Below are 13,140 nucleotides of genomic sequence, written 5' to 3'. Positions count from 1 at the left end.
GGACCTATAACCAGAAACAAAACAATCCATGTCATATGCTTTGCCATCGTGGGGGACAAGGAGAAGAATGTAGATCAAAGAGAATGAATGAATGAATCAATCAATAAAGTCATCAAGAATAAATGAGAATGTGTCACAAACTGAGGGGTGGGATTAACTCAACCCTCTGCCTTCCTGAGGGGACCACCCCCTCAAAAATTCTGTGTACAAGAACCGGATGAAAGTTTGCCTTTATTCTAGTGTATTTCTGTTTTATTGCAAAGGCAAAAAGAACTTTTAAATATTCACAATTTTTAATTATCTATGATTCTCTCTTCCATCTCCCAAATTATGCACATAATTGAAGGTGGAGTAGACTCCAGCTGTATCCTCTTTCTTCCTTTTGCTGTTATGCCTCAGTTTTTCTGTTTCTTTTTATTTCTTTCTTTCTTTTTTAAAAATTCTGCCTTTATGAATTCTGGCTTTGACTTGTCTGAGGTAACCAGCTATAATGATATACCTGAAAAACTAACAGCATCCTTTTCTCAGCTCTAACCAGAGCTTGAATCTTCCTGACAAAAAGGGCTAATCAAAGAACTTACCAATTCAGCATACTTCTTGAATAAAAAATCAAGCTTTTCCTCAGGAGTTTGCAACTTGTTCAGATTTTGCATTAGCAGATTGGCTTCTTTGCCTTAAAAGAAAACAAAAACCATAAAGACATTTTAAAAAATAAGTGTTGAACTTGATGTCAGATGATAAGAGTTAGAATCTCAGGTTGTCTGCTTGTTAGCTGCTATCCAGCCTTGGCCAAGCCACTTCACTTGTCTGAGCTGCAGATGTAATTTTGGTTTTTTTCCCCCTGTATGAAGGAATGATACCTATTTTGCAGAATAAGTGATTAGATGAGAAGTTTGTAAAAATGTGTGGTACAGTGTCAGGCTCATGGTAAATTCTCAATAAATGTCTGCTATAAGGGTAGTCCCCAAATTTTCATCCCAAGATTCCATTCTTGTTACTTCCCCCCATGTTCTAAATATTCCAAGGGATTTTGAACATTCTGAAAATATTCAAAAGAATAAAAAACACTGACTTTATGAAAGAATAAATCACCCACTTCCCCATGTTAATTATCTAAAAAAAAGAAGCAAACCAGCCTATCCAAATATCTGACTACTGTGAAACAGCCAGCATTAATACATGGAAGCTGTTAAAATTCCAACCCAAAGCAGAGAAACATGACAGTTTAGTCTGCCCATTTTTTTGGTTTTGTTCCTTTAGTACCTCTTTGCTCTTTTTTGGGGGGGAACCAATTCTCTTGTTTCTGTGCATGAGCCCACTCCATGAAGTTTGGGTGGAATGACTCTGATTGTATTTCCTAACAAGTGGGGAATAAAGTCAAAATATAGAGAAAATGGACCCAAGACATGGCAGGGCCTTTTTCACAGGCCTTTTTGTGTCTCTCTGGCTGCAGATTTAGCCTCCCCGGGTCTTCCCTTCTCTCCCCCAGGCCTTAATCTCTGTTGGCAGTTGCATTTTCTGTTTCCAGTTGGAGTTTATGCTACATTTAAAAACTCATCTGTTCATGATTATTTGACAGTGAGCCTCAGATTCTTTCTTTTCTTTCCCCATTGTTCTTCCTTTTGTCCTCTTCAGCTCAAACTGCCTGGTCAGCCTTTCTGTGATGCCTGGAAATCTTGTCTTTCAGTGCCCACTGGGCTGAGCGTTGTAGGCAGGAGCCGGACCCCGAGGCCTACGTGTGTGTACCACTGAATGTATCTTTGCCAACAGTAGGGTCAAGGTGGAGCAGCTGCCCCGTCCTCACCCACCTGTGACAGCCACCCTTTCTAATCAGGGTTGGGAGGTCAGACCATACAGTGGAGCCCAAGTTCCCTGATATAAATCTGCTTAAGAATATTAACAACTTTAACAGCCTCTCCCTCAAGAACAGCCATGTCTCCTTTGCTGGAATTTTTGCTTTCATCCTGGAGAGGCAGATATATCATGGAATTACGGTTGCCAGATGAAATACAGGACATGGGACACACTCGTAGTAAAAAACAATGGTTTGTTTATCTGAAATTCAAAGTTCCCTGGGCAGCTTGTACTTTCATTTGCTAAAACTGGTAACTCTAACGGCATCAAAGAATTTTAGGTCTAGAAGGAACTTCAAAGAGCACCCAGAGAACTGGTTAATTTTATAGATTAAGAATCGAAAGCCCAGAGAAGTCCAAAGTTACATAATCAGTACTGGCAGAGCCAAGGCTTGAATCCAAGGTTTGTCTACTTGCTCTAAATCACTCCACTCCCATGTGGAATTTTGATGCCAGGGAAACCTAGAGAAATTTAAGGAAACTTTATTTGAAAAAAGTGACCTCATTCCTAACAGCTGGTTTCATCTATATTTGCCCAGTGAGTCAGCTCAGATTAGAGACACAGTCTGAGACAGGGGAGAAGGTGGGGGTGAGTGGTGCCCCACCAGCAATCCAATATGGCCTGTGGCATAACACTACCTTTAAACTGGTAAGCTCTGCGCTCCGCCGCCACCTGGCGCGGCTTTGAGTGATTTCTGTAGCAGCAGGGACGGGCTTGTGTTGGTCAGGCCATCCCCTCACCCTTGTCTTCAGTTTGTGCTCACGTGATGACTGCTGTCCTGAGTTGGAGGATCATCCATTAAAGGCAAGAGACTACACTGTTGGTCAGATTTGGCCCAGGACCCCGCACAGTGTTTGGCCCATGGCAAATGTTTAGTAAATCTTGGTAATAATGGAACAAAGCCAACCTGTGCACTAATATCATGTAAGTCAAGTAAACACTGTCCAGAAGACAACTCTGTGATCAACCAGAGGGAAGACAGGTCTCACTCTCCCGTGTGACATGTAATGTATGCTTAGCATACCTCTCAGTGAGAGTATCGACGTAGAAAACCGTGTCGTGTCTTGAGTGAGTCCAGTGGGTCTCTTTTTCTCTCCACATTCAGTATCTTCTCCCCCTTTTGTTTTCTTTAATGATGAGAACAGGTGTTTTTTTGTTTTTATTTTAATTGTCACACTCACTGAGGTGTCTTTCTGCTCTCATATTCTCTTATTTTGTATAGAAGTTTAACCTTCAGATGCATCAGTCCACCCTTCAAAAATGATTTCAACAAAAAAATCCAAGCAGCTGGAGACAGGCATGTACGGAATCCGTAACTTTGTAACATCAGAGAGCTTACTCTGTAAACTTCCACTGGTTTCACTGGACTGGAGTGCTGTGTGGGACTATGTTGAGGAGGGGGACAGACAGAGACCCACTCATCGTCTAAGAAAGGCTGTAATTACAGTTTTAGGAAATGGGGTCATTTAGTGACAGTGTCAGACACAAGAGGAAAAATCGGCTTTATGTGTTTAAACTGCTAGCAATTTCTTAGCTGTAACTATAAAGAAAACTTTCTTAAAAAGAAAACAACTTTGAGCCTAATAATGAGGAGATTATTCCAGGGAAAACAAAATAAAGCAAAACCTTACAATAAAAAAGAATAATATCAGAAAAAGCAGTAAGAAATAAATACATCCATTCCCAACTTGGGTCAGAAGAAAGTACTAATCATTTTGCCCAAGACAAATTTTTTTTCCCCTTATTTCACTTACTCCTGTAAACCCTCCTCTCCTTTCAGGATCTGGCCTAAGTTTGAGCTTCTCTATGAATCTACTCATGGACCCTTCAATCTCTGTGGATTCCTCTCTCTCCTAAATTCTTCTGGTTTTCTACCACTTCTTCCAGAAAATTTAGCATTTGTATCAAAGCAACAGTTTATTTCCTTCTCAGAGTGAAACTAGAGAAAAATCAAGCTAAAATCTTATAAAACAGACTACCTGGGAAGGTGACCATTCTAAGGCAGAGTAAGTCAATGGCCGAAAAGATTTTAGAAAATCAATGTCCTAGTCAAGATGGTACTCAGAAGGTAGAACTGAAATTCACCTGTCACTGGAAAGATGAAACCAATTAACTGAACTATAGCTCAATTAAATGCTCCTCAACCAACATACCAATTATTTTTATATATCTTTGGCCCTGTAATATTAGTGACTTCAGGTCTGCACCTTGCTTTCTTTATGACTAATCTCACAACCACATCAATTAGTTGAATAATTTTTTGGGGGGGGCAGACTTTAAAACTCTCTAGGCTTTAATTTCCCTCTCAGTAAATCAGTGGGTTGACTAGATAGATTCTGACCTCAGAATGGACCTGTGGATCAGCTTTGTTTTTCTCGTGGGTTTATGCTTCAAACCTATGAATTCCTACTCAATCAGTTATCAATCTAAATATCAGAAGGGATATTACATTTTATCATTGTTTTGTGCTTCTTACTATGTGGGACTTGTGCAGCCCACATAATGTTGACAGAGAAGAGATTAATAAGACACTTGTGAGCTGGAAGATGGGGTGGGGGAAGGAAGGGGGATACTTAGATGTTAAGAGGACATGTCATGGTGCTGTCTAATGTGAAATCTGTTTTTTGTTTTGGTCAATGCCAAGGAGAAAGTGACTCCACCAACTAAAGAGATTTTAAAGTGTTCCCCCAACTGCTCCAGTGTATAATGTGTTAACTGTGGGAGGATATGCAGCCTGTAAAGGAAAAACAAGTCTTGAGTGCTTGGGTTGTAGAGACATTTCCCAAATATTCAAAGGTGTTCTGTGAAAGAAGGGTGTTTTTGGTCCAATACATTTAGGAAATGTTGTAAACTGTGCCCATCACTATTGGAGATTTTTCACTATTGTATATATTAAAGGTCAGAGAATTCTGGCAGTTAGGAAACAAGCTTGGTCTGAAATCTCAAATATCCCAAAGTATATACTTTGGAAAATTTGGGGTTAGAGAGTCAGAACATTTCGGTATCTCAAAAATATCCATAAAGCAAATGTTATCTGATAAACATACAATAATTAAAGACTCATCTTTGATCAAATATGTAAGCAAAGACTAAAGATATATCTTTAGGTATGGATTGAATGACATACTAATATTCTATAAAAGCTCCAAATAGTTTCTAAAAGAAGACCACAGCTGGCACTTTATATTTTCTCCAAATGGGTGGAGGAAGAACTTTCTGAAGCATCAGAACCATTGCTTCCACAATCTGTTTGTGTCAAAATTACCCAGGGTGGGGGCTTCCCTGGTGGCGCAGTGGTTGAGAATCTGCCTGCTAATGCAGGGTACAAGGGTTCGAGCCCTGGTCTGGGAAGATCCCACATGCCGCAGAGCAGCTGGGCCCATGAGCCACAATTACTGAGCCTGCGCGTCTGGAGCCTGTGCTCCACAACAAGAGAGGCCACGACAGTGAGAGGCCCGCGCACCGCGATGAAGAGTGGCCCCCGCTTGCCACAACTAGAGAAAGCCCTTGCACAGAAACGAAGACCCAACACAGCCATAAATAAAAAAAAAAAAAAATTACCTAGGGTGCCTTGGCCCCAGTCCAGACCTACCAATTCTGAATCTCTCTGCTCAGCAACAGCATTTTTGACAAATTCTGCATTTGATTCCAATGCACAGTAAGTTTGAAATCATTGGTCTAGACCATAGCGTAGTATCATTTAATTGATAAATAGCCAAGAAACCTGTTAAAACCACTTGCAGATAATTGAAATGATGTTTAAAATATTTAAATTAGCTTAAAAATATTGTTTTAACTCATAATATAGCTGAAATAGTACAATGTTTAGAAGAATATACTGATAGTGTTCAGAGGAACAGCATGAAAGTGTCAGCAGCTTATACACATGTAATTAGAGTGGACCCACCTGGGCACTCTGATCACAAACATTGGTTCTGATAAACACATTCAGTTGAATTTTGGTAACTTATAGAAAGTGGCAGAATTAGTTGTGAAATTTTTTCTTTCTCTAAAAATTTTTTTGATTATTTGGTAAGTATGAGGTTAATACAGACTTTGAAATAACTCATGGAAGACAGAGTAGAAACCAAAATTGGTCATCTTTAACTTCACCCCTGCTTTCTTCATACCTATCCCCCCATTATAACACATACAAATTCCTATGTAGAAGTAGTTTCAAAGTGATAAAGCCAAAGAACTTTCCTGGTTAGGAATACTTAAAATCATTTACCTCTGCGATGTGATTTTGTTTTATCTTACGGAAAGTTTAACAATGACTAATGCAAAAGGTTATTTCTCAGATGCCTTGGATAGAGAAGAAAAAATAGCTCTGTAACACAGAGCAACTTTATTCTGTTTCCCAGAGTTCCAAAACACTAAAGTGATTCTAATCTTGCACTTCAGAACTTGGTGTTATCTGGGTTAATCTTTATGCTGAGTACGTGAAGTAGCTGTCTGAATGTGTCTTTTAGCCCTTCTTGAAAGCATTGCCAGCAGTGGTTTCAAGCGCCAAAGTGAGGTCCTATGACAGCATAGACATACTTTGGGGTTTACATGTAACCTGTTCACTGGAGTCTGAACCCAGTTCTGACTCCAGTGCCCATGATCTTTTACTCTTCTACACTGTCTTCCAGAAATGAGTAAGATGTGACCACTGTCTCAATAGATTCCTCCTCCAGCTTGGGAGGCAGGTATATAAACAAATGATTGCTGCAGAAAATTTCATGGAGAACTACGGAAGGTGTTGCTAACTCTCCCTGGGCGTGTCAGGGAATGTATCACATAGGAGGTGGCGATTGTAGTGAGTGTTTCAGTGAAACTCACCAAGACGGGCAGAGGGACGCTCCTATGTGCAGTAACATGCTCTCACTTACAGCTAAAAAATTAACTCTCTCATCCTTCTTTCACTGTCATTTTTGGTGTTACCAATCCTCCATGCTCTCCTAACAATTTTCCTGTGCCTGTTGTAGCACTTATCCTATATAACAATTAGTGTACATGTCTATTTTTCTCTCCAGACCTAGAGCTCCTTAACCAAAGACTCTTTTTACCTTTGTGTACCTCATAAAGACTAGGCATTAGTAAATATTTGCTGAACCAGTGAACTAATGGGAGTAAAATTGTTTTCTGAGATTTTCAACATTCTATAATTAATACATTTCTGAAGAGCTTTGTTAAATTAAAAAATATTTTATATATGTAGTAATGGAACACACTACTAAGGGGCTGAGGATAAGTACAGTAAGGTACTGGTGATCCTGAAGGAAGCTATTGTGGTAAAATCCAAATATGAGATGTGGTTCTTAGCAAAGATTGGAGGAAGTGCCCCTTTTTAGGAATAATTCAAAGAAAAGTCATACATTAGAACGTGACTACTTGCCTAATCCTTTTAGGATTTTCTTCTCCAGTTTTTGCTCTTTGTTGCTGACAGGCTCTTTGGCTGTGGGTGGCTCTCCAGAGGCCGGAGCGTCTGTCTCTGTCTCTTCAGTGGTCTCCTCGCAGCCCCTGTCCTCGTTGTCGGGTGGTTCTGTGTTCTCAGGCTGCTCCTTGGCCGTGGTGGGACCCTCTTGCCCTGCCGTGCCGGCAGCAGACCCGTACGTGTTAATGATGTCTTCCAGTTGTCGGTTCAATTCTTCAGAGATATCATGGGCTCCCCGTTCAGGCTGCACACCTGCCTCCTCCTCCGGTGCTGGGAGTGGGGTTGAGGAGTCCTGATCATCTTGCTTCTCCAGGCCATTTTGACTGGGCAGTACTGCACTGTCCCCCACAGGTGTTGACTGTGGCTCCCCCGACAGCTGTGCAGACTGATTGGTCTCCATCCTGGGAGTGGTATCTGGTGGTAAGCACAGCCAGGGTTGATGTAGTTAACCCAGTTACAGGTAAATGGTAAGGCTATTCCCACATGGGCACCTACTAATTACAGTTTCTAACATAGAATGAATGTACTTCCACAAACCATCAATATTGCAATTAGTTGAGTAGGAACAGTGAGAAGCATCTTTCCAAATCGAGCCATACTATTAGCATATTTTTGGTTTTGGTCTTTAAATTCCGATAGTATCTCCTATTATTGACGTTAACAGAGTAATTCAAGATACTGTTTTTCATGGTCATAATTGTCATTTTGCTTAGAATAGCCAGTTTGTGTTACCACTCTTATATAATTCTATGTAGATTTACAATCGTTATAAATACATAGATGTATACATTTAATGTTTAAATTTAAATTGGTGCTTTTTTCCCCAAAGTTAAAACATTGAATACAAGAGCCATTGACCTTACTAAAATCATTCATAATGATAACATTCTAAACTCTATTTTAATCCATATTGATTAGTATGAGTCCATTAATATAAATGAATTATTATACTGGATACAGGAGATACTTGCTTGTCTGGTATTTTCCTTTTCCCAAATGAGCAACGTGTAATTATCAATCAGAAAAATACTTTTTTTTTTCTGAGGTTCAAACCAGCCTCATTTTTGGAATAAGAGAGAATGAGGAAAGGTATAAATTACCTAATGAACTTGTATGGAAACATGGTGATGCTCATAATAACAATTCCTTGAGTTTCTATACCTTTTTGTTCTGATATAAAAACTGACTTTCTTTTAGAAAAGAAACAGATTACAACTTTCTTGTCTCAGTCAAGGAGCTCTAGGATAACAATACTTTTTAAGAAGTAGAAATGTCTAAGAAGCAGGGAGGGAATGAACTAGGGGAATAATCCGGGTATAATGTGGGCTCTTTGGAAATAGGGAGTGAGGAATGGGCTGAGGGTTTCTGGCTGTCACCATTTCTAGTGTTGCAATACCTTTGGCTTAGACCTTTAAGTTATGGTGCGTTTTATTTGTAAATGATATTTAATGGTGATGCTGCTGATTAGCAGCAGGGCCCTAATAACACGCAGGTGTTGCTGTTGCGGCGGCGTGAAAGCGAAAACTAAAGCCCACTGCTCCGTGTACCATGCAGCTTCCTCCTCTGGTTCTTAGGGCAGGCGACGTCAAATGCTCGAATGCAAACACGAGCAGAAAATTCAGTGTTCAGACATTGCCACCTACCTGTGGCCCTCACCAAGTACTCATTAACTTTGAAGGAAGTACTTTTTTCTCTCATTTATTTTAATTCACCATCTTTATTATCAAACGATGCAGTAAACAGCTTCATTGTCTTCATCACTGGAATTCTTTATCCTGACCCCTGCTTGTTGGGCACACACATCTATATATAACTTATGCTTCCCCTGAACTTGGAGAAAGACACATGGCACCTGCTGTCAAGCCAGAAGTTATTTTAAGCTCTTCTAAAAGGAGCCCTGGCCTTTAGCACTTCGTCTTTGGAAATCAAGGGAAGAGAATACTTTTTAAATCAAATTGAAAACAGTAAACATTTATTGGTTTAAACCCATATGTGGGTTTTAAAGTGTTAGGGAGCCTCCTGAAGATGAAATAAAATCTAAAGTAAACCAAACTTCAAAGAAATGAATTTAAAACCGACTGTCCATAGGAATTTTAGTGTGGTTAGTCTAAATGCAAGTGTTTTGTTTGTATTTGATTTATTCTTCATTCATCAGAAGCCATAATCATTGATGTTTTTTATATTAAGTCCATGGATCTCTTTTAAACTCATGCTCCACATTTACTTTAAAACAGAATAACTGAGTCGTTGTAAACCACAGGACAACTCAATTCCTAAAAGTAGCCTCAAGACAAATCCACAAGAGGAAAAAAACAAAGTCAAAGAACTCTGTTACTTTTAAATTGTCTCTTTCTATATCAATCAATTTTACAGCAAGAAATTATTTCTGTTTTATCTTCTATAAACTTCATTGCCCATCTTTTGCCTCCTCTGAGAGAGAATTTTTCACTTGTCCTGGCAGTCCCAACAGATTACCACACACACATCCCTTCCTGAGCAACACATTTTAATTGTAAATAAAACAATGGAAAGTTCTTCAACAGTTCACTGGCAGTCTCAAAGTTGCAAGTTTCGAACACCACAAACCGCACCCTACATCATCTCACAGGGCTCGGGGGAGTGTTTGTCATACTTACCAGAAGGCAAGGCGCTAAGCAGAGAGAGAAAGAAGAGGCAAGAGGCAGCAAGCTAGTCAGAGCAGCAGCAACAGCGGGAGACAGGCGGGGGCTGAGTTCCTACGAGGGAGAGAGAAACCAAACACATACACACACGCGCACGCGCACACACACACACACACACACATGCAGCAGGAGAGCAGGGAGGGGGTGGAGAGGGAAGAGGAACATCCTGTGACACCGCAAGAGAGAAATACACCCAAGCTTTAGTAGCTGTCTCCTGGGCAAATGTCTTAGAAGAGAGAAGCAGCTGGTACATCTTATCAGACTCCATGTTTTGTCCTTTAAAAAATTTAAACTCTCAGTACATAGCCCCTTTGCTAGCGCGGTTTTTCACCATTGTTGTTCTTTGGGGCAGAGATCAGTTTTTCTTATTTCTTGGTTTATTTCCAGTGTGGTCTATGATTCATCTTCTTTTTTTACCACCTTCTTATGCTAGCTTAATTAGTGTCAAGTTTCTTATAGGAATCAAGGAAAAAGAAGAAACACGGCATAACAAAAAGGAGATGGTAGAAGCACTTTAATTCTGATGTCATTGTTTGGTTTCGTTCTAAAATTTGAAATAAAAATTTAGACAGCTCTTTTGGCACTGGGTTTATTAGTGCCATCTTCATGTACATGCTAATTGACGTGACCTCAGACCCCACGTCTTACTCAGGTAACTGCCTTTACTCAGATAAGCCCTGGGGAAGCAGTTGCTTTTTCTTTAGTTGCAGGCTTTCCCACCTTCCACAGCGACTTTTCCAAGTCTTTCCCACCTTCTCAAGCCTTCAACCTGTTACTTAATCCTCCTCAGAAGAAGAACCTCCTCTTCACCATATAATGCCTCTTTCTCTTAACCTATGTCCATTCCCCTTTTCTTCTCTTTCTGGAGAATGTGTTCCCACACTTTTCCAAGTTGGGTTCCCCCATCAGAGTTTCTGCTCCTGGGACTGGCTGGGCATATTGATACCCACTGTGTTAGGCAGAATCATGCCACCAGAAAGACTTCCACATCCTAATCCCAGGAACCTGTGAATATGCTGTGTTACATGGTGAAAGAGACTTTGCAGATGTGATCAAGTTGAGGATCTTGAGATAGACAGATTATCCAGAATTACTGGGTGGGTCCCTTGTAATCGCAAAGGTCCTTGTAAATGAAAGAGGGAAGCAGGAGGGTCAGAGTCAGAAAAGAAGATTTGATGATCCAAGCAGAGGTCAGAGTGATGGAGGGACACAAGCCAAGGAATGTGAGGAGCCCCTAGAAGCTGGGAAAGACAAGGAAGCACATTCTTCTTGAGATCCTCCAGAAGGAATGCAATTCTGCTGACACCTGATTGCAGCCCAGTGAAACTCATTTTGGATTTTTGACCTCCAGAACTGTAAAAGAAGAAATTTGTGTTGTTTATAAGCCACTAGATTTGTGGTAACCTGTTATAGTAGCAAAAGGAAACTGAAATATCCTACTCCCCAACTTTTTTTCACCCCTTTCTCCGAGTTCAGGGAAGGCATAGGTTATAGATAGATGAGTACCCAGTAAGTGGAGGTCAGGATAAAGAAATTCCAGAGAGGCAGACAGTGAAGCTGTTTGCTACATCATTTGATAATAAAGTTGGTGAATTAAAACAGGTGAGAGAAAAAAGTACTTCCTTCGAAGTTAATGAGTACTTGGTGAGCGCCACAGTGAGTGATATTTCATATTGGATTGTAGCAAACCAACCCGGAGAGATCTCTCAGTAAATACAAACAATAAGTCAGTGCTTCTCAAATTTAAGTAATGTACGTATTCTCTTAACAGAATAACTTAATGTTGAAATTAATTTAAAGGAAGAAAAAGAACTCACCATGACTGAAACAAGTTATATTATTTGTACCAATATATACTGATGTAAAAATAGGTATAAACTTCTGATACTTAGTTATTATATGATACAATTTAAAAAAATATTATTTAGAAAACCCTACAGAACCAATAAATACAATTCAAAATAACAACATTACTTTTATGTGACAGATAATATTTTGCTGAACCCAAATTGCTACTTGCAACATGAATATGGTACTGACTACTGGTCCTTTTGCGTTCCTGGCACTCTTCTACAATAGGCTTTATGAAATGACTCAATTTCATCAACACTTGGTCCATTCAGATTACTACATAAGTTTCATTCATATGACCTGCCATAATTTCAACTGGACTTCCTTTGATATTAATGCATCATTTATTGCTCTTTCTCATCTTCCTGCAATTATTAAAATAATTGGTGCTAACTTAACTAGATGTACACATGATAATGAAGGCACAAAATGAACGATATACATGGTAGCACCGAAATGACAGCTACCCAGATAATCCAGAATTGACTTACACAGGCATACCTTGGAGGTATTGCGAGTTAAGTTTCAGACCATCAAAATAAAGCTAATATTGCAATAAATCAAGTCACATGAACTTTTTTGTTTCCCAGTGTATATAAAAGTTATGTTTACACTGTACTGTAGTCTATTAAGGGTGCCATAGCATTATGTCTAAAAAAAACCAGTGTACATAGCTTAATTAAAAAATACTGTTTTGGTAAAAAATGCTAGCCATCATCTGAGCCTTCAGTGAGTTGGACTATTTTTGCTGATGGAGGGTCTTGCCTCAGTGTTGGCTGCTGATTTATCAGGATGGTGGCTGCTCAAGGCTGGGGTGGCTGGGGTAATTTCTTAAATAAGACAACAGTGAAGTTTGCCGCACTGATTAACTTTTCCTTTCACAAATGATTTCTCTGTAGCATGCAATCCTGTTTGATAACATCTTACCCACAGTAGAGCTTTCAAAATTAGAGTCTGTCCTCTCCAACCCTGCTGCTGCTTTATGAACGAAGTTTATGTAAAATTCTAAATCGTTTACTGTCTTTTCAACGGTCTTCACAGCATCTTCACCAGGAGTAGATTCCATCTCAAAAAACCACTTTCTTTGTTCATACATAAGAAGCAACTCCTCATGTTAAGGGTTTTACCGTGAGATTGCAGCAATTCAGTCACATCTTCAGGCTCCACTTCTAATTCTATTTCACATCTGCAGTTACTTCCTCTACTGAAGTCTTGAACCCCTCAAAGTCATCCATGAGGGTTGGAATCAATTTCTGCCAAACTCTAGTGAATGTTGATATTTTGACCTCTTCCCGTGAATCATGAATGTTCTTAAAGGTATCTAGAATGGTGAAT

At 39.6% G+C, this 13,140-nt stretch overlaps 1 protein-coding gene across 1 annotated transcript in view; it reads right to left on the bottom strand.

Annotated features, from left to right (window-relative positions):
* Window positions 1-10,020, bottom strand: part of TXLNB (taxilin beta) — a 37,057-nt gene extending 27,037 nt beyond the window's left edge. The window contains exons 1-3 of the mRNA XM_059941092.1: window positions 9,910-10,020; window positions 7,235-7,687; window positions 582-673 (exon numbers count right to left, since the gene is read on the bottom strand). Of these exons, the coding sequence (XP_059797075.1) occupies window positions 582-673; window positions 7,235-7,673 (531 nt within the window). The 5' untranslated portion in view covers window positions 7,674-7,687; window positions 9,910-10,020. The remainder of the gene's footprint in view (window positions 1-581; window positions 674-7,234; window positions 7,688-9,909) is intronic.
* Between the last annotated feature and the right edge of the window lie 3,120 nt (window positions 10,021-13,140).

This window comes from Balaenoptera ricei, chromosome 12, assembly GCF_028023285.1.
Source record: "Balaenoptera ricei isolate mBalRic1 chromosome 12, mBalRic1.hap2, whole genome shotgun sequence".
NCBI classification, from domain to species: Eukaryota; Metazoa; Chordata; class Mammalia; order Artiodactyla; family Balaenopteridae; genus Balaenoptera; species Balaenoptera ricei.
The sequence above is the reverse complement of the archived record's forward strand: the minus strand, read 5'-3'. Positions and strand labels throughout refer to the sequence as shown.